The sequence below is a fragment of the Mugil cephalus genome, chromosome 11 (genome assembly GCF_022458985.1).
Source record: "Mugil cephalus isolate CIBA_MC_2020 chromosome 11, CIBA_Mcephalus_1.1, whole genome shotgun sequence".
In the NCBI taxonomy this organism is placed as follows: Eukaryota; Metazoa; Chordata; class Actinopteri; order Mugiliformes; family Mugilidae; genus Mugil; species Mugil cephalus.
In genome coordinates, this window is record NC_061780.1 from 8,608,475 (window position 1) to 8,635,230 (window position 26,756).

The following is a 26,756-nucleotide window of genomic DNA, read 5'->3' on the forward strand; positions in this document are numbered from 1 at the left end:
GCAAGAAATTTTGCACCTGTTCCTGACAAGACAAATACATCTGCACCAACAAGTGACCGAGTGTTTTCACTCTTCAACTTTGGCCCACTAACAGAGTAAATACGGTTCCCAATATTATTTGTTTTTTGGTGACTCCTGTTATTTAAATACTCAATAGTGTGGTCAGCTCAGTATCATTGATTTCTGGTCGTGATTGCACGCCTGATGCACACATCAAATAATTAAATTTGGCTCAGTTAAACAGAGGTCAGCTGAGGTCAGCGAGATTAAAAAGGAGGAGAGGTTACTGGAACAGTTTACTTAAAGAGAAACAAATACAGTGTTTAATTCCGCTGACAGATAAAAAGTCTACTCCCAGAAATGGATACAGAAGATAACGAGCTTGGCGCTTGATGTGTATGAAAATGTTGTCTTTCAGATTACATTCTCTAACAATGCCCCCTTCTGGCTACATGATGGACATGCACTTTTATGTCGAATCTTTCACATCCAGATTTTTTAAGAAACATCAAATAAAGGTTCACTGATTTAAAGAACGTCCGTTGTTTCTTCTCCTGCCACATACATACAAACACATACACACGTAATGACTCACATTAGGACGTTTAGTATGATACTTTTTATTTAAACTTAAAAAGAGAGTGGATCAAAAACAGGATTCAATAAATTAGAAATAAATATAATCGCTGTAATAATTAATACATACATTATAATTACTCGATTGCAAGAGTCTGACAGAAACAGGCCCTCAAAAGTTTTTTTTTTCTCTAGAAAATTCTAAAATCAAAATATTGCAACCCACTCAAATCCCTTCTCCCAATAAACAAAATAATCGATAAATTAGTAAATAAATAAAAAATAGCTCAAATATTAAAACCTCCCGAAGAAAAGTGCAATCCCGCCCCTCCCCTGTGTTTCACCTAAAATCTAAGTAGAAATTTAAAATAGGTTAGTGATTTCCCATTTTACAATTTGGAATGTAATATCCTTTTATTAAGATGGCAATGTTACTAGTGGTAATAATAATAATAATAATAATGATAATAATAATAATAATAATAATAATGTCGCTGTGTCCTGTTCAGTGTTTATCTAAAGTAGTATTCTTTTTGCATTTTTTCTTGTTTTTTTTTTTTAAATGCTGCTCTTTGTAAACTAAACTATTTACAGGTCATTAGGATCCTCTCCAAAGTCTCTCTAACCTACTCATTTAGTTTCTTTTTTGTATTTTCTTTCTTTTTTTATTATGAAACATCGGTCCCTCTATATTTGTCATGTAATAGACATAGTATAGACAAGTCTATTGAAATGATATATCAGCAGATTTCATCAGTCGCCTCCAACAACACCTTGTCTGAGTTGTCTCAGCTGTACTTAACACCCTGTTCCACACAGAATATGGTCAAACCAAGTTCACAACTGTATGGTTAAGATTACTGACTCGTTTGAACTGTGTATATCCGTGTGTGTGTTTGTGCACTTTTATGTACATATCCGCTTTGTACCGTTTGAGGTTCAGTTGGGAGTGCATGTATATTTGTGTAGCTGTGTGTGTGTGTGTGTGTGTGTGTGTGTGTGTGTGTGTGTGTGTGTGTATGTGTGGCTGCACTCCGCGGACGCTCACAGGTAGCAGACAGTCTGAAAGCACAATGAACCCTGGGACTCCACCTCGGCTGGACTCTGAAAGGTCACCTGTGAAGGGATGGAGAGTTGGAGGGTAGAGGGAGAGATACAGCACACGAAGAGGGACAGAGGGACAGAAAGAGAAGGACGGAGGATCCGTTAGAGCGATAAATACACTGGAGGTCCGTGTTTCTGCATGGTCTTCACATTTTGTCAAACATGCCCCTCCCAACCAAAAAGTCTCCTCTGTAGGCACGACTGGAGCTACTGTCACACTTCTTGCAACAACCTGCACCTTGGGATGCTCCTGGCTTTGTCTCTGTCTCTTTTTCAAGTGGTGAGTTAAAACAAGAAGGCGTCATTCACAGTTGTAAAATTCTGTCTTTCAATTGCAGTAAATCAATCATGGTGCTTTTACACATACACACACAGTGCCTGGATCATGCAGCTCAATACAGTGAAAAACATTTTTTTTTTAATGTGTCCTTGTGTGAGTGGCTGTGCGAGTCTGGCGGTAAAAGTGTGCGTCTGGGGGTAAGTGTGTGTGTGTGTGTGTGTGTGTGTGTGTGTGTGTGTGTGTGTGTGTGTGTTTAAGCTCTTGAAGCGACTTTTATGTGTGTGTTTCGATTAGCATGTGCTGCACTCGTGTGCCTCAGATCATGGCAAGCAAACACTACTACCAACATGCATCACTCTCTGGCATTTGCAGTATAGAAATTCTGGGTGATAATTTGAATCAGGAGCTGCCGGTGTTAATGCTTCAAATATATATATATTTATTTATATACATATATGTATAATCTGTCTCTCTATAGGTATTGAAAGGCCTCCTTATTATCCACAAAGATTAGTTCCGTAAATGTTTGTCCAGAAACAGACACAGAATACTTGAGTTATAATATGCTGCCGTATGACGGTGCTACCACACACTGACCTGACAGCAGCTTCACGTTTGTGTAAAGATTAGAGTTTAAGGGGAGTATTAAATTTACTTCCTCTTTGTTACATTTCTCCCAGAATTCCTATAATTGAAGGCTGTTCTCCAATAAGCAAGAGGCACTTGTTTTTCCACCATGACAACCACATACCCTTTACCTCAAAACACGAGCTAGAGGAATAGAAAGAGGAGGCTGGGGATGGGGAGAGGTGAAGAAATAATGTGACAGAAAAGGGGGGAACAAGAAGGAGAAAATAAGGAGACTGAGGAGGAGCAGGGAGGAGGCAGTGAAGGGGAGAGGAGACACGACAAAGCAGCGATAAAAAAAATGTGAAAAAAATAAAATAGAGAGAGAAAAACAAAGGAGCCAAAAACTTAAGTGCCACATCAAACAGAGTAATAACTCACAATCCAGGATTATAAACTATCATTGCACAACTCACCAAATGCATGCTCGCCCAAAACTACAGTGTGCTTTTGACAATAAAACTAAATGCTCTTATCTGTCTGTCATCTTGCCTGTGTTGCCATAGTTTGCAAATTGTTCTGTGTAACAATGTCATGACCTCTTTTCCAACGTGGTCTACCAGCGAATGTTGCATAAAATAATAAGAGTAGTTTTTCCATCGGAATGATTTACTGATAGTTTGGGGTAAACTGTATTGCTGCTCTACATTCCTCAACCAGTCCACTACTGAAACCTCTGGACACCTCTCCATGAACACGACAATACAACAAGGATTATGCCCTCCCGTATTACACACTAACAGTGTAACACAGACACATATGTACACATAGATGCGCACGCTCACTACTTTACCCAAACAATTTGTTCAAATCATAATGACACCAAACAGAACACTACAGAAACTGATCAAAAACAAAGCTGCAAAAATACTGCATTTATCAAATGACTATTAAGTGGTTAAGTGTCTCAAATAGCCAATCAAAATCTGTTGATTCTGAGTGCAGTCCTGCCTATTGACAGTTATTGATCAGTATGTGCACAGGTCAATACAAAATAAAGTCACAATGCACCAAACACAGTCTGTGGTCACTACAGCAACAGGACATGCAGGTCAACGCATGGCTGGTTGCTCGAGGTGACAGAACAAAAATTGCCAAGGGCAACCAACACAGGCAATCAATCGCCACAGCAACCCAAACACAGGCCAACCAATCAACTTACAACAATGCGAGAGGAAGGGGGGGTCAGGGCTTTATCGGTCACTAGGCAACCATTGCCATAGCGATGGGGTCCTCGAGAATTATGATTGGACGGAAGGATCTTGGGTGAGGTAAGTTGCCGTTTCAGGAAAAGATCAAAACAGCAGGAAAGAAAAATAAAGATTGTGAAAGAAAATAAAAAGGAAAACAATATTTTAGTATTTTCACTTTTCCTGTGATGTTAAGTTTTTTTATTTTATATGAACAACCCAATGGACATTCACTGAAATGTCACGTAAAGCTTTTCCCTTTAACCTGCCATCAGTTAGCATTGTACTGTCAAATCTACATTTAGCCTCTCCCTGTTTTTTTTCTCTTACTAACCTACTTCCATCCATCTGCTGCCCAAACATATTACACCTCACTTCTTTTTCAGGTCATGTCACTGATCACCTCCTCACCCCTACCTCACCTCTATTTATTCGTTCTTGCTCCTCTCGGCTGTCACTCAGTACGGGCGGTTGGCATCTTTTGGCCTTTTGAGCTGGACTTTCAGTCTCTTCATGCCGATCTGGAATCCATTCATGGCTTGGATGGCGGCCTGAGCGCTAGCTGGGTTGTCAAAACTCACAAATCCTGGAAAAGACAATAGAGAACCAACTTTAACTTTTGTCACCTTAGTTTACGCGGTGAAATTAGCACAGTGTTTTATCCTCTATTTGTCCTTCCCTCGCTGTGATACACCTACTCTCCCCTTTGTCTCCCTCTTTCTCATGTGTCTCACCGAAGCATTTGCTCTGGTTGGTGGCGCGGTCCACAAACACCTTAGCTGAGATGACATTGCCAAAGGGCAGGAACATTTGCAGCATCTCTGAGTCACTGAACTCCTGAGGCAGGTGGTAGATGAAGATATTACACCCCTCTGGACCTGAAGCACACGCAGACACACAAACACATACATTAGCCGGAGCGATGAACTGGGAATGGTGAAAACCTAGTGATAATCAACTTTAAATAAGATCACTGGGGAGAGTTTGAGGAGAGGGGTGTGGCCCCCGTCACATAGGAAGTCACATCACCTTCTCTCTGCTGCTGTTGCTGGGGCTGCTGGTGTTGCTGGGCAACCAGTGTTGGCTGCTGGGGGAACGGCTGCCCAACCAATCCGTAAGCAGCAGGGTACGCCGCTATTGGGAGATACAGACAGTAACAAATTCTCATTGGGTGAAAACAACAGGTGGCAACATAGGGGCATCCAATGGAGGCACTTTGTTGGAGCTGAAACGTCTCCGCTGAAGGTGAAAACTATTAACTGTAACTACAGAGTGGAGCAAGTCTGACAAACAAGGACACTGTTGATCTGAGTCTGGTATGCACACATTAAATGTATGAATCACAGATACAGATTGTGTAAAGTTATGGTTAGCTGTGTTACATCACTGCCGCACGTGTCACAGTGGAATCCGATAAATCACAACAAAATTAATTCGGTCAAATTGCCCTTGAAACATTTCATCCATATTTCATCATCACTACTTTCCTTGTTCTCTAGCGTACACCTTGATTTGACCTCCTGCCTGAGCTGTCTGTTGTACAGACATGTATTAGTGAACTGTATCAGTGAACATCTGTCCATTCACATGTGCATTTGTTGCATTGCAGTATGTAATTTAAGCATTTGAGCTGTTGTCAATGAAAGTAACCAAAGTCAGTCTGTAAATGCTGATAAGCTACATTGCTACACATCATCCTACATTTCTACAGAGTGTACCACACAGTATATATGCTTGAGATTCGTACCCAGATCAAAACAATAGTTGGACAGTGCTTTAATTTCTCCATATACTGACCGGTGTAGTGCTGCATGCCTGCGTAGGCCTGCTGTAGGGGATCCAGTGCTGCTGGACTCTGAGCTGAGGACAGTTAAGTAAAACCAGTGAGGATGACAGCGTACAAGCAATACGGTCACAAATGCTATTTGATTCTTCATTCCACGTGCATTCTCGTTCGATCAAAATACCTTGATATGGGTGAACGCCATTGGTGTATAGTGTTTCTGTTTGTTGTCCATTGGTGGGAGCTGGGACACTGCTGTAACCATTCACTCCTATTGGTGGAGGGAGAGCAGGCACCGGTGTTGCTGCCATAGTTGGTGGGGTGTTTGTGCCTACAGGCAAAGAAACCAGACATTGTAATATTTCACTATACCCCCCGTTTCATTAAAACAACTTCTATCCCTAAATTGTTATTTCATAATTATGTAATTATCCTGCTGTCCTTATGGAAACGAGAAAAAAATATATAAAATGTTAAACCCTTATTAGTAGTAATTGTTAGTTTTACTCTGATGATGTAATTAACTCAAAAGGAAAAGACTCCTGACATAATCAAAATACTTTCCAGATCTGCTGTCATAGTCAAATAACACACAATATAGCCTACTATACGCAATACAGCAGCTCTAGCAAAAATTGAAATGTGCTGCTGAGTATCCGTGGGATATGGGAGCCTACCCGAGGACGGTGTGATGGGTGTAATGGGTGTGGCAATGATTCCGTTGGCATTGAGTGCCGCCATCTGCTGCATCTGTACGGCGGCAACTGTTGCCACAGGAGACAAGTACGCTGACTGGGCAACCAGGGCCTGCTGTTGGACAAGCTGTAGACAAGGAAGGAAACAGAGGGAGGAAGGGATGGAAGCAGTAGAAGAGGAGGGGAGAGAAAGAGGAATTGGAGGAAATTGAGGCAGAGAGAGAGAGAAGACAAGGAGACAGTTAAATACATATAGGGAAAAGACAGAGGGAGGAAGAGGAAGAAAAATGAGTGGAAGGGACAGGCAGAAGGAGTGATGGAAGAACAGATGAATAGAGATCTAATTACAAGGCCATTATGTCCTGAGGCAGTGGGTTAATGGTTATGTGTTGCGGGAAAGCTAATGCCAGATGACGTATGTTCTGTTGTCTGGGTAATAACATTAGCCCCAATTAGACCACTGATAGCCTCTTCAAACTTATTACATCCTTTCATAAGCACTGCACTCCCCTTACAAACTTGATGTGCGCTGTATATACATGCGTGCGTTGCACAGCGAGTGTGTTTTCAGGCTTGCCTGTGCATTGACGGCCTGTGTGTAGGCATTGTAAGCGGGGAAGTTGAGGGTCATGGGGCTGAATATGCCGAGCTGGGAGGCCACCTGCTGCATCCTCCTCAGCCCCCGCTCCTTCTCCGTGTCTGCAAACTTCACCACCAGACTGGACGACGCTCCCTGCGAGGACAGATGAGGACAGATGTTTGAATTGCAAGTAATGTCATGTGTTAGGAGGACTAGAGTTTGTTTATTCATTCATTTTCTCTGTCCCATTAGTTCTTCATGAGTCACATGAGAGCCAAGCTCATCCCAGCACCAATGCAAATGTGGACTTAGATGACATACATTATTACCTACACAATATTTCTACTACTACTTTTGTGTCACTTATGCATACGCCGTTGCTAGAGCGCATTGTGTGTATTTGTGTTATACTGTATATTTTTTGACATTTGTAATCATATGCATGAAACAATGAAACGTACAGGCATCGTGCGGCTCCCGTGCAAGCTGTTGATGGCAGCTTGGGCTTCAGCATGTCCTTGGAATTTTACAAAAGCGCACCCTGCGACAAAACAGAGTCATTAAATTACAATGCACTACCGAACGAACTGACGTAGTTTGTAGCATCTTATTTGCGTCCACTTTACCTTTGCTGGTGCCATCAGGTCCTCTCAACACAGTACACTCATCTATGCTGCCAAAGGGCTCAAACAGCCTTCTGACGTCCTCATCACTCTGTTGCTTTCCCAGCATGCCCACAAACAATTTCCTGTCCTCTGAGAGATCAAGGATATGTGGAAGAAAGAGAAAAAAAATACAAAAATTGTTTTATTTCCTTTTATTTCAGTAAACTAAAAGGTCAACAGAAAGATTTTTTGTATGGCAGTGACCATTTATGTCCACCAGGGAGCAGTATTGACTATAGGAGCCCACAGCTGATGATTTTCCACCTCTAGCTGATCTATACTGATTCCTGCTCCTCTACCTGACACACTGTTTGCATATGTGGACAGTTTGTAGTTTAAATCTACCAAAGCTGGGCGTTTGTGCGTTGTGAGGGCTTCTCCTTGTAAATTTAAATGATTATTGGATTTGGTTATATTAAGGTTTTGGTTGAGGGTAAAGGTTATACATTTATTTGTGATGTTTTTTATAAGGGATAGACAATGAATTACATCAACGAGTGTCCTCTCAAAGATGGAAAGACATTTGTATTTGCATTTAAGTGTGTGTCTTACCTCCTCTGCCCTCGCTGTCAGCTGGTTTCACCTGGATTGGCCGATTCATCTGAGGGACAAACAAGCAGGATAATTAACACAGATGGTCAATGTAAACAAGCCTCTCTATTCATCTTGCTGCAAGAGATTGTTATTCACTTGAGAAAATCAACTGATTTCACTCACGGCGAGATATATTTCATTTCTTTATTTATTTATAAGGATAATGCACATTAATCAGTATTTGTAAGTAAATGTTTAATGATTTCAACTGCAGCCTATAGTGAAGATGTTCTGAAACCCAGAGAAGTGTCAAATGAAAAAGGAGACTAGCAGAAAAAACACTGCTTCACGAGTGAAGACATCAGTAAACAAATGTGTTATTTTCGCCAAAAGACTTTCGTTAAGTGGCTTATAACAACAAATACGTGTTTGGTCAGTCATTGATGAATCGAGGTTAGCAGGTGACAGGTGTGTCTAAACTCTGTCCCAGGCTGCTCTCTGTCTCACTACCTCTGACTTGTCTCCCACACATAGACACACACAGAGGAGCGCCGGGAGGGATTGAGAAGTGACAAGATTAAGAATGCAGGCCACCTGATCTGGATTACAGAAGAACTACGGATTAGATGACGGACAAGAGTAGGATGAGATACAGAGAAGGGGGAGAGCAAGGGGGAAAGAGAGGGGGGGGGGGATATTATAGTGGAGTTTAATGACAAGTGAGTAAAGGGAACAGACACAGTACTTAGAGTAAAAGGATGGAGAATGGGAGAGAGAGCAACCTGGGGGACCCCGCCTCATTTCAACTGGCTATAAGGGCAGGTGGAAGGCCAAGAGGAAACCGGAGAAATGGCAACACTGTAAAAAGACGTATTACATGAAGAGTGAGGTAGAGTGGGAGGATGAAAGCAGAGCTGCCCCTGAGAGGATGATTCAAAAAGAGTAGAAAGACAAAGACGGGAGGGAGGAGCAGGGCGTGATTCAGTCGTGACTCGCTCTATCTATAAAATGTCACGACTACAGAGATCCACTGCCTGGAGTCCTAATGTATGCAATCATATATTCTGAACATCGTACTATCCGGAGGCACACAGGTGTGTCACGCATATACATGAGGGCACACACAGCCGCTGAAAACAACAACACATACACACAGTGCTTAGTCATAGGACTGAGGCAATGAGATAGTGTTAATGCCAAGGGGACGGGGTGGGGGAGGGCTGCAGAACGATGGCGGCGAAAAGAGGGAAGATGTGCGAGGATGAGAGAAGAGAAAAGGGATGGACCCAGAGGAACGGTGGAGGGAGGAGAGGAGGATAAAGAAGAGCTGAGGTATGGACTGAATAAAGAGATGCCATTAATACACAAATACAAAAAAAAACATGCTGGTGGAGTGAACTCTCCAATTTTCCAATCCAATCATTAAAAAAACTGGCAAAACAAATTAAAGCAACAATATTCTTAAATAAAAAAGAGTCAGGCTCAGATTTGAAGTTTCTCACTCTGCCACAACAACATGTAAAATGTTCTAAATACCATTGGGTTTGAAAGATGTGGAGAAAAAGTCAGAAAACAGAGCATGACTAGGAGGGTGGGATGGACGGGGAAGGAGGAGGAGGGTGGAGAAAGAGGGTAAAAGGATGAGATGGAAGAATGGAGGACGGTCCCAGTGGGGTGTTAAGGCAATGTAATGAAGCTGGTAATTGAGGAGAGGGCAGAGCAGAGAGAGACTGATCCATACATTTGATTAATCAGCTCTTAGCTGTCACCACAAAGCCATTGATCTAAAGCAAGGCCATCTCACACACACAGTCTGAGACACACACACACACACACACATGCAGACACTTCTGTACCCACTTTCACATAAAACACAGGCAGTCACGAACACAAGGTCTGCGGAGGAAAGGAATGATATACATTTTTAACCTCACACCTTTATCGACGCGAGCGTAAACTCCCAGGAAATACACACACTACGCCCTCACACTTTTCTGTAACCTTGGAGTGACACTGTTCACCCATCCATCCATCCATCCATCCATCCATCCATCCATCCATCCATCCATCCATCCATCCCTCCGTCCATCATAACCCAGTCCTGGTGTTATTGCTGTCCATCCACGCTGCCATCAATCTTGCGCTACCAACTCATCGATCAGTCCCGTCTTGTCTATTGATTTCGGATTGTGTTGTAGAGCAGGTTGATTGTAGCAAGATTTGTGTCCACTAACCCTTTGTCTGTACTTCTATCCATCCATCACCTCTTCCACCTTTCCCTTCATTAGGCCCATACACGCTCCTATTTGCACACCACGAAACAAAATGAACAGAAATGCCGTTTGTTTCCGACCTGAGGCTTTTAAATCACAACTTAATGTTTTAAAGGAATCATGTACTATATACTTGACATGATGCAAAGTAAAACGTGAGAGGAAGAATCAGAAGAGATGGAGAAAAGTGGGAGGTGAGAGGTGCACACCGCCGCTACAAAGACAACACAATGGCATCGGAAAATTGGCATAGCAACCAGCTCGTTGTCATGGTAATCGTATGACGGCACACTGGGTAGGTAAACAAGGATGCTGGTTGCCAAGGGTGACTGCTGTGCTCTTTGGGTAAACAAAGAATTTGTGCAGGAGGATGGTTTGGTGGCTTTATAGTATTTCCCTGCACATTTATCTCTCCCTGTAAGTTGACATAAAATAAATAAGGGAAAAATTTGCACCAGGTACAAATGTTTGAAAACTAGACAGAAAATTCATGACATGAATAAAGACGTCAGAATCAGAGTCAGGTATGTGAACACACGGTCACTTTGCTCAGAGGTACAGGAAAAGAAAATCAACACCTGAATAAGCAAAAATAGAAAAACTGTACAACAATATAATAAGTAAATGTGAGCGAGAAGGTGTGGGAATTAAATCTATATTGTAGTAGAGTAATTAAAAATTCCCTTGAACTGCAGAGGAAAATGCAAAGCATAGTCCCTCCTAGTCACCCCACGCTGTCTCTCTTCCCTTCCCTGAAACACACATGAACGGCCACGCGCAGCTTTCAAGTCAAATTATCCTCTAATTACTCACGTTCCAATTAAGGCTTAATTAACAGTAACCATCTGCAAACGTGCGCACGTACAAGGAGCTGGCTTCAAACTGGAGCGTGGTTTGATGCACCCTGCTGCATACTAAGAAGGACCCGCCGAAAGGCAGAGAGTTTCTGTATCTGCGAGAAAAGTGAATCCGTACATGAGGCGACGCACGAGAGCCAGATATGTGATATACGATCGTGTGTGAGAGCCTACACGGGCTTTCAGGGGAGGCACGTTCGCTCATACACGCATGACGAAACCCCGCATGCGAACGCTGCTCCATTTGCATGCTATAGTTAGAGCGCATATACAGACCGACACCCAGTGCATGTCACTCACATATGCATATAGAGTACAGTACACTTTTCCTCGCTCCCGGAGCGTCCAACCCTTTAGAGCGCACAGAAACAAACACATACTACACGCATACAGTTAATCTTACTCCCTGCAGTAAAGCAGAGAGGATTGTGCCAGGATTAGGGGATATTAAATCCTTGGATTATCCAATCAAATCGTATTCTACCCCCTCCCCCACCCACACAAATCAGCGGAATAAACCATTGCGCCGTGTTATAAGGGAATGAGGGAAGGGGGTCGTGTGACTATGTAAATGTGTGTACATGCACTATTAAACGAGAATAAATGTTGTTTTGATTATTATTTTTTCATCAAATCACTGTAGGCCAATACTCCACAACAATAATGAAATGTTCTGGCAAACAGTAATATAAAACTGATTACAGTGCACAGCATGACAACATGCGAGTGTGTGTGCGCGCGTGTGTGTGTATACGTGTACGGGCGCACAAACACTCTCCCTTCGTATCTCTCCCCGTCACACACCCTTCCCTTCCCTTCCCCCTCCAATCTCCCGCTGGAACACTCCATCCACACGATTTCAGATGCCCATTTTCCAGAGTGCACAAGAAAGGAAAACTATTTTTATCCCTTCTCCACGATCTAGCATTATTTCTGCCTCTTCCTCTCGCCAATCCTCGATTCCCTTCTTTCTACTCTCGGTTCCATAATCCCTCCATACCCTGACTGATGACACAGGCTTCACAGCTTTTTTATCTTTTCCTATCCCTTCTCTCTCACCCCTAAAGTCTATATCTCATTCGCTTCACTCGTATTGCTCCTCTCGCTCCTCTCACACTCTCTCATCATCCTCATCATCATCATGTTTATCAAACCCTTTAGTTGATTTGTCAGAAACCCGTTGAAACTCATATTTGTGCCTGTTCAAAACACAGTTTTACATAAAACTATGAGTTTTTCATATATATAATTCTGCAGGTATCGAATTAGATGAAGTATCAAATTTAGCACCTAAATCTAAATTTCATGCAGCTCAATTAGAGGAGGTCAAGTGGTTCAATCCTCCTCTCTCTCCATGTATATACACTTTCTTCCTGTGTGTCGATAATGGAAATACATTCAGTTGCCAGTTCATTAGGTACACTGGTAAATATTAATACATTCTAAGTCCTGCTCCAAATCTCTTTTCCTGACTGTTATAATGTTCAGTTTAGGTTGAAACAGCGACAGGAAGGTGGTAATTCAGTTGTAGTTGGTGGTGCTCGATACAGCACAATACAATTCAATAGTACGACAATCCACAGCCACCAAAACGAATCAGCAGCTCTCCCTTATTTTAAATAAATGCTGAATATCATAATTCATGTTCATTCAAGTTATATTAGAATGCATTCATTTACAATAGTGCACCTGATGAACTAGTGAGTGGATGTAAATAATAATTCATGCTCTCTCCATTAAAAGGCAGAAAGATAGAGATAAGTAAAATGTATATTATATCACGTTATCTGTTAGAAAAGATCGTTTTTCACGTTTAACAATGTAACCATTTTATTGTACATGTAGCAGCCAGGCTCCCTGATGAAAGTGAGTTCATGCCTCTCGTTCACAGCTGGATGAAAACATTATGATGTGAAACAGAGAGAGTGAGCGGAAAGGTGGAGCGGCCCAGCAGCATAACTCCACCCCACCTCACTTGCATCTCTCTATCACACCACGTTAGGCTTTGCATCCCCCGGGTTACCTAGCAACTTGGCATCTTGCTCAGCTCGGTTGCCAGGCAACGGGGGCCTGCAACCATAATACAAGCTCCTGAGCAGCCCATCCCCCTGCTCCCATCCCTCCATCTCCTGTTTCTCTCTCGTTCCATTCTTCACACCTGAGAAGCCTGCCCTCCTTCCCCACCACTCAGCACCTTATCTAGCAGTTAACCCTCCATCAGCCTCTTTATTGGAGCATGGATTAGCAACTCTTTTCTCTCTCTTCCTCTTTTTTGTCTTCGTCAACCTCCATAATGATAGCATCAACCCATGCATAAAGCCGAACTAACTTCCCTGTTGATCCATATAATACTACGCTGTTTTTGTCAAACCCCAATGAGAATATTCTGCATGCAGCAGCGGAGCACTCACTGAAATTTGATCCTTTGGATTTAGTCCAACATAATCCAGCAGCACTATAGCGGATAACTCTTAGACCTATGCACTTGGACCTTCTTTCTATTTTAGGGAGTGTAAGTCCTTTGGGAAATAAGCTGGTGAATTAAAAAGGCTGCTCAAAGCCATACAAATTCATGATTACAAAACCCTCATATTCGTTGAGATTACATTTAACACAAAGCCAGTGACACATTTCATGAATGCTCAGATAGTTAAAGTGTCAGGCACAATCCCAGAAAATTAAGGCAAGACAAACATGCTCATGACTTATATATTCTCTAACAGACAAACCGAAGAAATACTCTAATATTAATTGATATGTTTTTAGTGGGTTTATTTTTCATTTTATCTTAAATTACTTCTATTTCACAGGGAGCAGCTCATGAGGCCTATTGATCATTTGTAAAATGTATAATGTACTGACTTAAATGTTTTGATATTTAATAGTTCAATTTAAGACAGAAATGTAAGATTACTGTAATGCCTTAATCTAGCAAAGTGACACTTATCTATTTTGTTCAGTTAAATTTGTGTTTTTCAGATTTTACATATTGACTTCATGGTATATCTGACTGGAAAAAGTGTTTTGAAATGGAGAAAATATGTCATTTGAGTAGTAAGATTCAAACACTGTGCTGATAGAACTAAACTAGTTGGACTAGTAGGTCTATGGGTGTATATATTTGGATGATACGTTTCATGTTTATCGATCCAAACCAGAGTCCTTGGAACAACGTATTCCTAAACATGACTGAATCACTTGCCAGTTCAGTAGGTAATAGTAAAAACAATATAACCTATTGGTTATATTGGTTATAACAGTCATGTATTATTCTGTCCACACTGTTATAACAGTCGTGCACTAAGTCCTAGGTTCATGAAGGTTATTGTATTCAGCATTTGTTTATATGAGCTGAGTGAGCTCGTGATTTAACTGTGTTTTCATTCTGCAGCCTCTGGTTTGTTCTATTGAATTGTATTGTGTCGTAGCAACACATGTTTCTATTACTGGTGGGCGAGGCTAAATAACAGAAACACTTTCGTGTTTAATTAGATACAGTTTAACAGCACCATGAATTACGTATGTTCTCCAAAATGATCATAAAGTTGAATTACTAACGTTCTTATGTTGATTCAACTTAAACTGAACAGTCATGAAGACGGATTTAGTGCAGAACTGTTATATTATAATGCACGTACATTTACCTATCTGTGCTTTTGCTGGTGAGTGTATAAATGTCAATTAGTGATGATGACAAGTGTAGACACTCTTATATTCAGTAGCTTAAAATCTCAAAAATCCCCATGAACCAATCAAAACCTGGGATTGTTCAGTTCACTTTGCCTCCTATCACACATTAACTCACAGAGTCATTAGTCGTTCCGTTGTCCCATTCTCATAGCCAGAACAGAGCATTGTGGAGTGCGGTGATCTACGTCTGTCTAATCTGCTGGAATAAAGCTGCAGCTTTTCCCCGTGGTCAGAGTGAAAAGGCCTTTATTTAGATAGCAGGTTGAAGTGTGGTTAGAGAGGGAACCTCAGAGCAAAGGTCACACCCCAGGTGCAACTTAAGTCCTGTCATCCCCTCGCTCGCCTAATAATATACACACATATGCAGACACACACCAGTGGCCCCCTCTGACAGATGTCTCTGTTTAAATTGACAGAAGTGCGCCCTGACTCCCTCCCACTCCTCCACCACCCAGAAAAACCCCTTTCTTCCACGCACCACCCGCCTGCCCCTTCCTCCACGCTCATTATGAAAAACTTTTGTCTTGTTTCCTCCTTCTCTCTCACCCGACCTCCTCTACTCCTCCCCTGTCTCACCCTGCCCCCTCCCCGTCTATACAGCCCTATTCATGCCAAACCTCTTCATGGCCCTCCTCCACTTCTCTCACCCCCACCCCACTTTTCATTCACACAAATTCACACATTCATTCAGCTGCCTTGCATGGGTCTGTTCTATATGTCCATCTCAGTGCAGACACATAAATAATACATGCTGAGACAAGGTGTCTGGATTGCAGACTGATTCGTTTCGTGTGGACAGAATAATACATGCCAACTCATGCCAATGGCATTTTTTTGCCCTGACACATATATTGAGTATTGCCTGCGTGTGTGAACTTCTAAATGTGCAGTAACAGTAAAAAAAATAAAATATTCCTGTAGTTAAAACACTCGAATTAAATTTATTTTCTGAGACTTTCCTGAGTCCAGCTCTACCCTTGGATGTCTAAGTTTGCATGTGCTTGAATATTGAAATGAAGGAGTGAATGATACAGTAACTGATGTAAAGAGTGAGAGATTTTTGCTATATTATCTGGCACTGGATACCAGTGACACTGCTCAACGATCAAAGCCCTTTCCAAATACGAACACTTGGATCTGGTCGTCTGTTAAGGTCACTGCTTTTAAGTGATTTTTTGGCACACGCTACTTTCCAGAACAGGTCTTCCTTGAAACAAAACTTCAGCACAAACAAACAAAAGTGAAAGATACTTCTCTAGTGTGCTCGCAGTTGTCAGTAAACTGTATTCCCAGTTTTGCAGTAAATCAATATATACTGTGTGTGATGCGTAATCCTTTGTGCTTCGGTTGGATCTATGATTTAATTTGAAAAAACAAAGTTGCCCATGCTTTCCATTTCTCAAAGTTTAAAGTTTAAAAGAACTTAAAGTTTAAGTTCAACTAAAACAAAACATGCATCAGTCCAGCATCTGCAATATTGATGACTGATAATTGCAAGGAGACAGTTCTTTTCACTTGACGACTGTGGAAACAGACCCTGCAGAAGCTGGCAGGATTTACAAAACAGATGGTGTGTGATATGGACTTTGGGCTACTTTAGAGTGTAGCATCTGAGAGACACTGATTTGGCAGTGAACAATCACACACCCTGGTAATCATGTGTCCACACAAACATAATTCTTAAAACTGGCCAGGACATAAATGTTCCTCTCTCTGCCTATGTGTGTGTGTGTGTGTGTGTGTGTGTGTGTGTGTGTGTGTGTGTGTGTGTGTGTGTGTGTGTGTGTGTTAGGCCTTAAAGAGGCAGGCGCTCTCCAGGGTCAGGCTTTTATGAGGCTATGATTAGATTCTGCCTCAATTTTGTGGTGAAATATGAGGCAGGCACTCTTTCTCTCTCCATGTCACATGCACAAATGTACCCACATGCACACACTCACATGCGCACGCACATACGTCGCAAGCACACACGCAGCAAAGACTTTCGTTTTAAACAGACGAGTTAAATCCCTCTCGTTATTAGCTGTACACAACCCCACACAAACACCCCTTTGCTCCACATGCCTCCTCTGTATCATTCTCTCTGGCTCCTCCTCTTTCTCTCTACTTCTTCCACACAACACAAACACACACTCGATTCTACACCTGTCCCTCTACTCCCTTTCCATCCCACACACAGTGGGGATAAAAATAGAGAAACAGCATGAGGGAGGGGGGGGGAGTGATACACATCACAAACCCCATCAGGAGGGGAGAGATAGAGGCAGAGGAGGAAGAGAGGGAGAGAAGGATCTGGGGTCTGTTCTAAATTGAAAGTGCATCAGTAAGCAGTGAAGGGGAATAGTAAACAGTGCTGCTGACCACATAAATATGCTAAATTAGCCTACAAAGTCGCCCTAGTGGATAATTGCTCATCATAGCCTTGCCCCATAGGGAGGTTGCCTGCCAGGTCTCTTAGATTCCACATGGAAACATACACATAATGTACACAACACACACACACACACACACCCTGAATAGATCTGATAACCATAAACTACAGGTACTAGATGATGGACACGTGGAAAGGTAGTGCCTGTGGTCCCAGTGTCATCACACTACTGATATATTAAATAGAGAAACCTTTTTGTAACTCTAGTTTTATTTTCTGTATTTATTTACAATTCTCAGCTGTCCTAAAACAATGAAGTTGTGTAACGCTACCTGTAAAGAGCATCGGCACTGAGTTGCTGCTGCTGTGTTGTAACCAGCAGCGTGAGTAAGTCCACGTTGAATGCATATAAAGTGTCGCTCAGCTTGGGACACAAATACATTCACTTCAGGCTTCAATGAAATGCGTAACATCTCCTGTCACATCCGCATGAACCAGAGGTATCCTTGCAACTGCGGTATTTTAATTGATCAGTTTGACAACAGTGTCAAACCATATGCATTTAATCAATAACACTCCTACAAACTTTTATTATTTTTTTAACATGTCTATCGATCCTCTGCTGTATCACTTGTTGTTAACTACTCGTCCTGTAGTGCTTCTCCTGCCTTTTAAATAATTCATTAGGCGTACAGCGTATCTCAGAAAGTACAATATGTGTGTGTATGAGAGAGGGAGAGAGAGAGAGAGAGCGAGCTTCAGTTTGGATCTAATCAAAGAACAGGGAGCAGAGTGCTGCCTGGAGAGCAGTGAAGCATGACAACACACACCTGGTAAGCTGCTTATCACACTTTAATTTCACCTACACTGAGATCTGCAGATTCCAGCGTGACCAAACAGATGTGTGTGCACGGTGTGTACAAGTGTGTGTACATGTGTGTGTACATGTGTGTGTGCATGTGTGTGTGTGTGTAGAAACAGTTGCGTTTCAAGTGGTACGAAGATGAAGGGAGCGATAAACACAAATAGAAGAGAGTGCAGATTAAATGGAGAGAGAGATATCGCAGGCAAAGAACAAAAGAGGCCGATAAGAGGAAAGATAGGGTAGGAAATACAGCAGCAGGAGGCTCAGGACAGAGAGATAGAGATAGAAAAAGATTGAAAAGATTGTGAGCAGAGGGAGATATGAGGTTAAAATCTAACCGGGCTGAGAGGGAAATGTGGCCTGATGAAAAGGGAAAGAGAGGGGACGGTTGGAGAAGAGGCCAGGGCGCAGTTGTACGAGGGATAACTCTAAATCCTGTTTGCATGAGCACATGTGGTGATGTATGTTTAAAAGGTCTTTGTGAGCATGTATGCAAACTCTTCCCCAGTTATCCATCTGTCTACAGATAACAGCACAGCCTTTTAACGAATCCGTGATAGAGGTTTGAGGTGAACAAACATAATATTAAAGCCGCTAACAAGGCGGCGTTATGTTACTGAATATGTAGTTACTGATAAACGGGTTCCCGCTGTAATGTGCCCAACTGTTGCCGTCCAAGCTCTCATGGGGGACGTCACGTCCTTCGAATGGATCTCCTGGATAGGAACGTTTTACAGCTCAGGGACCAGCCCCCTTGCATTTGTTCACAAGAAGCTGAGCCCTGACCTCTGACCTTGGGCACACGCTGCCACCCCACTGCCACAATGTCTCTGGACTAACGAGACACAAAAAGCTGCAACCAGCAGATCACTGATTGGATAAGATATTATGCAGAGATGAATTTACAGGAATGTACCTCTATCATTTGTGTAGGCATTAGATCTAATCGCTATCAGCATAAACATGAGCTTCTATGTCACACGGCCCTCTGACAGTGGTAAAGATGAAGTACTACAATTAAAAATGAATACCTGAATGAGATGCTTAACTCTCCTGTACACCCACGGAGCCATAATGCGCCTGCCTTTAATTAAACATCAGTAAAGTAAAACAAAAATACATCTATGGGAGCAAGTTTATAGGCATATGCATTTCTCTATTATTCCAATCTGGTTAAAATCCCTGCGTACACTGGGTAATTAAACTTTCACGAATAAATAGCCACTAATATCTGATAGATAAACAGGAATTCTTTCTTATAGATGTAGTCCAGAGAGAATTTCTATAACACATCTAATTCACTGAGATTTACCAGTGGTTTACACGGTTAAATTTCTTTTACTATCACTAATGATCTAACTCTCTCTCTCTCCTCATTCCATCTTTCCTCTTTGCTTCTCTTTCCCTCTGTCTGCATCCAAATTAAACACAAGGCGCAGGACACTCTGATAAGGCCATCTGTTCATCTCCCGCTCTCTCTCTCAATCCCTCTGTACTTTTTTTTTTTTCCAGTTTCCAATCTGACTCTCTTGTGCCACAGCTGAAGCTAGCGAAGACATTTGAATTCATTTCTCAGAAAGCGTCTTTCTACTTTTCAGTTACATCCCACCAGTGAGTGACACACAGGAGCGGTAAAAATATGTAATGTTTGACTTGTCACCAAATCTTTAATTGCTCGGCCAGGCATATAAAAGAAACCCATGTGCACGAGTGTGTGGTGCTTCGGTTCCATTAAAGTTGCATGAGGTTCTACCGCTGCCTGCAATTTATTAGAGTGATCCCAAGATTCAAATCCCACTCAAGCAAGGCCACCGTGCACACATACAAATACACACATGTACCCACCTCTTGCCCCCACAGTGAGCCCGGGATCTGACTATGGAAATGAGTTTGTGATAAACTCATCATGCAGCTTAACAAGTAGAGCAAGGGAAGAAGAGGAGAAGGGGAAGGAGGATGGGGGGGGGGTGTGAAACGGTCAAAAGGGTCAACTAATCAAGTGGAGGGGAAATGAGACGAGGGGTAGAGGAACTGCGAGGGGGGAGGGTGCGAAGGAGGGAGACGGAGAAAGAGAGAGGGACAGCGTTGAGAGAGGGGCTTAGAAGGGTTACCATAAATGACTGTGAAATGAGAATCCGAAGAGGAAGCGCTAGTGTGCAGTGAGAGAAAAAAAAAATGAGTAAAAGACAGCAGTGAGGGAAGAGGGGGGTGAGAGAGGTTTACCATGAAATGTAAGAGTTGAAAGTAGTGAAGAGAAGATTCTGTAATATTCTACTGGAGCGGAGAAACTGGAAGACGTGAGGGGAGGAGTAAAACATGGGACGGTGGGGATCTGAGCTAAAGTGGAGTGAGGGAGCACATACGGGGGGTTAGGGGAAAATAGAAGTAAGAATAGAGAAGAGATGAGAAAGTATTTCTAAGGGAAAGATACGATTGGGACGACTGGAGTGAGAAATTAAGAAATCTTCATTAGTCGTTTCTTAGTCCAGCCAAAGACGGCAAAATAAACGGGAAGTGGAAGGAAGGAGAAGGGAGACACACAAGATATAGAAAAGGTGTCGCTGTGTGGAAGGTACTGGACTATGTGGTGAGATCTATGCTAAGGTACAGTCACCAAAATAATTGATTCAGGCTTTAAAAGTTATACCAAACTCAATACAATGTGTCACTCACAAGGTTGTTTCTGATAATTACACACCTGAGAACGTTCTGAGCAAACGAGTGGCAAAAAGTTTTGGTGGCGAGCTCTGTTCATAGCTCCCGTTTACTGTTACTCATGAATCACTTCACTGAACTCACACAAATACAGTAGAATAAGGTTTATATTTTACTCTGAAAACTCAAACAAGACACAATGGTTTTATGTTATAATTTAAAAAAAAAAAAAAAACCCAAGTGGAAAGCAAGATGTTCCAAACTGATGAAATCCAGATGCATAAAAAGAAAAACCAGCGCTCAATAGCCACGCCCTTGTCTGAACACTTTTCCTCAAGGGAGTGGTGCTTCTGATTGTTGTATCCTGGCTCTTTAGTAAATCTCTATTGCTAATAAGTATCCTCTCTGCAAATGTCTCCTTTGTGCGCGCAGAATATTTATCACAATTAATCTGGGAATTTAATGCAGCTATCCATTTGTAAAGCAGGACGATGGATGGATTTCCCCTCTGTGATTAGCCTGATATTGACGCGACAAACATTAAAGAATGAAGTAAACCAGAGGAGAAGATTATAGGATGAGTCAGAGGACAAAGGGCAGCACAAGAGAGAAAATGGAGACGCGGGCAGTCAGTGGAAAGGTGATTTTATGCAGAAAGGTCAGATTCCTTAGAAGTCCCTAATTGGATTAATGTCAATATTAACATGCCGTCTTTTCATAGGTGGTGTCAGCGCGAACGCGGAGACATGCCCCTTCTACGCGAAAAAGAAGAAGACTACAATATGCATGCAGGGATTTGAGCTTGTGTGTGTTAGAACATTTCCCCTCCCCCAGTGCCTTTTTCTTCATGCTCTCCTTCAATAATTTTCTCACTGAGATCTTATCACCACTCCAGCGCGCGGAGAAGGTGCAGGAACTGAAACTCTGATCAGTTGCAAGGCGACACAGAGAGAATGAGATAGAGAAAGGTTCAGAGCTAGCAGAGGTGCACTCACTATTCTGTTATAACTGCTGCAAATCTGCAGATAAGGCTTAGGAAGATGTTATTTACTAAAAAAAAAAAACACTACATTTTATTTACTAAAACAACCCTACTCCGTCTGGGCTGAACAGTTGTGCAAATACAAATCGTTCCAAAACAGATACTGTAAAATCCGTTTCCGACTGCGCTGAAAACCAGGTCAGACAGAAAAAGGAAAGAGAAGGAGTGACAGAGAGGTACAGTCTATGAGACAGACACCGCTCTCGCACAGCGCCCCATCCATAATGAACATTGTCCTATCCCAGCACAGGAGTAGCACACAATATCTCACTGGAGAGACTGAAGGGAGACTGGGACGGGACAAAGGGGAATGGCCACATTAATTACAGACATTCTCTAGGCGGGAGCTATCACCGCAGCCAAATGGAGGGATTGACAGAGAGATGGACAGAGTGAGAAAGGAATGGAGATGATGATGCTCGGGGAGTAACTTATGTGTCTGCAGTGAGAAGCGGTGTTTGTCCTCAGCAGCGAGACACCTGCTGACTGCTGAGTTATGTCACAATGTTACTAATGGGAGCTGAACCTCGAATCGCACACTGATGTGAGGCCACTTGTGTGCGTGTGCAAGGTGGATGGCAGCGCCTTCACGTAGGAAGGAGGGTGGGCTCTGCAATATGAATGCAAATGCAATTTTGTGTGTGCTGTTGCGTAAGTGTGTACTGTCTAGGGATGTGTGTTTATGTCTGTGATGTGCACTTACCCCTGGTAGTGTTTTCTGCTCATGAAGAGCGCTCTGGGCTTTCAGCGCCGACTCTCTCGCACAGTACGTCAGAAACGCACATCCTGCCAGACAGAAAGAAGCGGAGAAAGAGGAAAAAGAGGGGGAGAGGAATAATGGTGGAAAAGGTCAGTGAAAGGCTCTCATATTTGTCGTTCTCTATCTCTGTCTCTGTATTACCCTTTACAAACACACAAACTGTCGCACAGACAAACACACTGCCATAAACCATATAAGTGTTTCCCCTTTCCAATGCCTTTCCTGAACACTCGTCCTCTATTCTGAATAAGGATAACTATGAGAAACAATTAAAATTATGGATAATCATGCAGTGTACAGTAACTACACTTGACAACACCGTAAGGATGTACTCTAGAGCAGAGAAGGACACTCCACGACGGCACGGCACATTTCAGAACGGCACGGCACGAGTCAGCACACATGACAGCACCAAAGACGTGTGCGCAGGTCTAACAAGGCCTTACAGGCTCGTCACTGTCAGGTCCCTGCCCTATACCAACCACTATGCATGCCTCACGATCACTCCAAATACACCCCCTTCTTCTTCCTATGTGCTGTACCTGTGTCTGTATGTGTGAGGGAATGGTAGGTAGTAGAGCTGGCTGGCCACAGCCGTGTACTACACCTGTCACCAGCACTAAGACAACGAGATTAGCAGCAGGTTAGCATCCCAGTGACATCTCAGACAGACACACAGACTGAAGTAGGTTCAGAGTAAATAAACGGGTGTACATCGGAAGAATGTGTAATGACTCAACATAAAGCCATGAGATGACAAAACGCAAGCAATGATGAGACACGTACACTGGCGCACAGGGAAGCACACAACACACACGCACGTAGACACACATGTAACTTATGGGCCATCTCATTGCTTTTAAGAGGGGCTTACTGAGGCCGTGGGGATTCTCAAAACAACAGATTCTTTCCCTTGTGTCACCGCGGCTTACAGGCCCATTACACTGATTGGAGCATACAGGCTAATCTGGTTCATAACACACAGGACCCCAGGTCAGTCAGCGTGTGTGTGTGTGTGTGTGTGCGTGAGCGTGTGTGTGTGTGTGTGAGAAAGAGAGAGAGAGAGAGAGAGAGTGGGTATCTGTCGTATTCAAAGTTCATTACCGTTAGAACTTATTTAAAACCTAATCATTAGTATAATTAAAAGGCTTTTAACTATAAATACAACATTTTTTAAAGCTTTTCATCAGACCCGTACACAGTATTTCCTGTTGAAAATAAACAAACATGTTTACAAACCTCAGAAATCTCGGTACATTTTCAAATCCCACAGTTTTTTTGTTTGTTTTGCTTTGTTTTGTTTTTGCCACAAGCATACTGCTGAACAAAAAGCATTTCGGTTCACAGTGTACGTGCAGTGACTGAGTTTGCTTGCCTGTCTCCATGATCTCTCATTGCAGCGCTAACAAGAGATGAAGACGAGAGGTGCTGTGACAGTTTCCATGGATACGTGTGACACTCAGTGCAGAAAAATTCACCCATCTATCTGCCTTACTGTCACACGTCTATCCGCAGCATCTAGGTATCTGTTTATCTATCTTTTCTGACAGTCTCTGTTTAATCTGGGCTATGAGACCTACCTTTGTGCATGCCGGTGTATTTGTCCTTAATCACAGTTAGCTCATAGATTTTGCCGAACTGCTCGAAGATGGGCTTGAGGTCCTTCTCCTCCAGATTCCGGGGAATCTGCCCCACAAATAACTTGATGGCGTCGGCTTCCTTCATCGGGACAAAGTGATAGGGACAACTGGGTACTGCGGGGGCTTAGGGGCAAACAGATCAGTGGCAGGTATCCCTGGAGAGGAACTACTGTTTCTGGACGAGCCTTGGGTTCACAGTGAATTATGCAGAAAGAAAAAGAAAATAAGGGAAGAATTTAATCAAGAAACACAATTATTATCCTGACATAACTATTTAATGTAGCATATTATAATGTATTTTACTATGCCCTTGGAATTTTTTATTTTATACGGTTATTGCAAACATAAATTTGTAATAATTTTTTTTTTATTTGAATAAGTCTATAAAATATGAATTAAAGGTAAATAAAAGGAAAGATTATATGCGTGAGTTTGATGACAAAGGACCCCGGTAGCTTCTAGTAAAACAATTATGCAAATGTTAATTAGCCAATCAAAAAACAATAATGGCAGTTCTATCCAATTAAATACACATATATACACATATATATATATGTACACACGCACATATATATAAAAGGAAAATATTTGTGAGCATGTATTACCTTTCGGTGGATAAACGGAGTTCGGGATCCCTGAAGATGAAACACAGAAGAATGAGCGTGATTGGGGGTAAATCATTGCAATAGAGCGGTTTCTTTGTTTAGCCAGCTGTAGGTTACAGCATACACACGGATGTCATGGGGCTCCCTTGCTCTTTGTCCGATCCCCCCTCAATGTACACACTTTCTCACACACACACACACACACACACACACACACGTACACATATACATACACAGGGGCGCCGGAACAAAACAAAAACACATGGAAATAATCCGGCTACATACAATATGCCTCTTACCGATGATGGGTTTACGCTGAGTGTTGCGGGTCAGAAATTACAGAGGGATGCTCTCCGTTAAGTCCCCGGTGTGTGTCCTCGCCGCTCTCGCTCTCCGTCCCGTCCGCCTTCCTTCCCCTCTCTGGATGCTCTCCGCTCTCTTTGTGCCCGCCGTCTCTCTCTCCCTCCTCCTCCTCCTCCTCCTCCTCCTCCTCTTCTTCCTCCTCCAGATACTTGAGGCTTTAAGGCTTGTGTGTTTTTTTTTTTACAAAACCCCGGGTCTCCGGCTCTGGATGCTGGATGACGGAGGTGAAGCCCTGGCAGGTGAGTCTCTTGACGCGGGTCCCACTGAATCAGCGCCGGGTTCAAAGACGGAAGCCGCGCACGGAGCTGACTTTTCCTCACTGTCACCAGCAGCTTAATTTCCGTTTAATTTCAACGTGATAACCGTCAAATCGCCGGCCGCGTAAATTTTGGCTAACTCAAAACTCTTTAAGCTCGCGTGGTCTTGTAACAGCCTCGTTTAAGACGTGCCGGTATTGCTCGGACCGTTAACGGTGGCTGCTCTATAAGTAACTCTTTTACTAATTTTCAATTTCTTTAAACGTCTCACTCGTTCAACGGCTGCACGGCTTTTCACGTCATATAGCTACCGGTCTCTCTTTCGCCCCCTCCTCCCCCCACCGAAGCGGCTGCCCGCTTGTGACGTACTCTCGGGGACCGTCAACAAATACTCTCGCCATACGCAAACGAAAAACCCTAAACTATCGTCGTTTTCTCTGTTTACATGTAGACGTTTAGTAATTAAAATACAAAAATCTTTTTTCATCGTTTATGGTCCCAAATGTAAAATTTTTAGAAGCTGTTTATATGCTGTTTTAGCATTTTTACTCCTCGTGTCTTGACACGGGTGACACTTTTTATGGACGTTGCCTGGGCGACACGGTGCGCGGAGCCGCCTATTGTTCTCGCCGCGAGCCCTGGCCTTGGTGCTGAAACGATGCTTCTTGACGTGAGGCGCGCCGCCGACGACGACGGGCACGCAGTCACGACTACTACAGCTGCTCACGCCCGAGCCCGAAATCACGCTCACACCCACACAGAGTGAAACGTGTGACAGAGGGAAAGAGCGATAGCTCCGGGTTGGAGTTGGCCTACTTTACAGCCTGTATTGTGGAAAAACCGCTAGATATTCGGGCTATTTCACTGCGATGTGCAACAACAGGGCGCTTCTAATGTTACTGCTAACTAGCAGCACCTCCACCTTTCTCATTGTTGATGCGGGAGCAGAGAGATTGAGTGAAAAGAGAGTCAAAGGGTTCATGGTAATTTACTCCAAAAGGTCACCATCTGCCCGCCTTGCCTCGTGCCCTCTGTGATCCAGCATCCCCCGCCACATTCATCCACCATATATACACTCCACCCACACAGCACACACACATACATATATGGATATATCACCAGAGGTTTCTAACGACCATAGCACCCGGCAGGAGAGACACGCAACGCCCGCTGCAACCCCGAGGATATGAGTGGTGTGCTGCAGCAGGCAGCACGCCACCGGAGCTGCTAAGTGTCCCCGCACGAACAAGAAGAAACTCACGCAAGTGCAGGACCGGGGATTCTGTGCGAGAAGAAACAGAAGTCATAACCTTTTTATAAGCTTAGCAGATGGAGTTCCTTTACCTT

General features: G+C 43.0%; 1 protein-coding gene across 1 annotated transcript; it reads right to left on the reverse strand.

The window, feature by feature from the left end:
- Positions 1 to 600: 600 nt before the first annotated feature.
- Positions 601 to 25,732, reverse strand: LOC125016456 (CUGBP Elav-like family member 3). The gene is made up of 15 exons (XM_047598961.1): positions 25,089 to 25,732; positions 24,790 to 24,819; positions 24,125 to 24,369; positions 22,488 to 22,570; positions 8,053 to 8,101; positions 7,462 to 7,590; positions 7,297 to 7,376; positions 6,833 to 6,988; positions 6,238 to 6,382; positions 5,745 to 5,891; positions 5,575 to 5,637; positions 4,807 to 4,911; positions 4,512 to 4,655; positions 4,200 to 4,363; positions 601 to 1,692 (listed from the first exon to the last, which is right to left on the reverse strand). The coding sequence occupies exons 3-14, from the start codon at positions 24,267 to 24,269 to the stop codon at positions 4,236 to 4,238; spliced, it is 1,374 nt and encodes a 457-aa protein (XP_047454917.1). The 5' UTR covers positions 24,270 to 24,369; positions 24,790 to 24,819; positions 25,089 to 25,732; the 3' UTR covers positions 601 to 1,692; positions 4,200 to 4,235.
- Between the last annotated feature and the right edge of the window lie 1,024 nt (positions 25,733 to 26,756).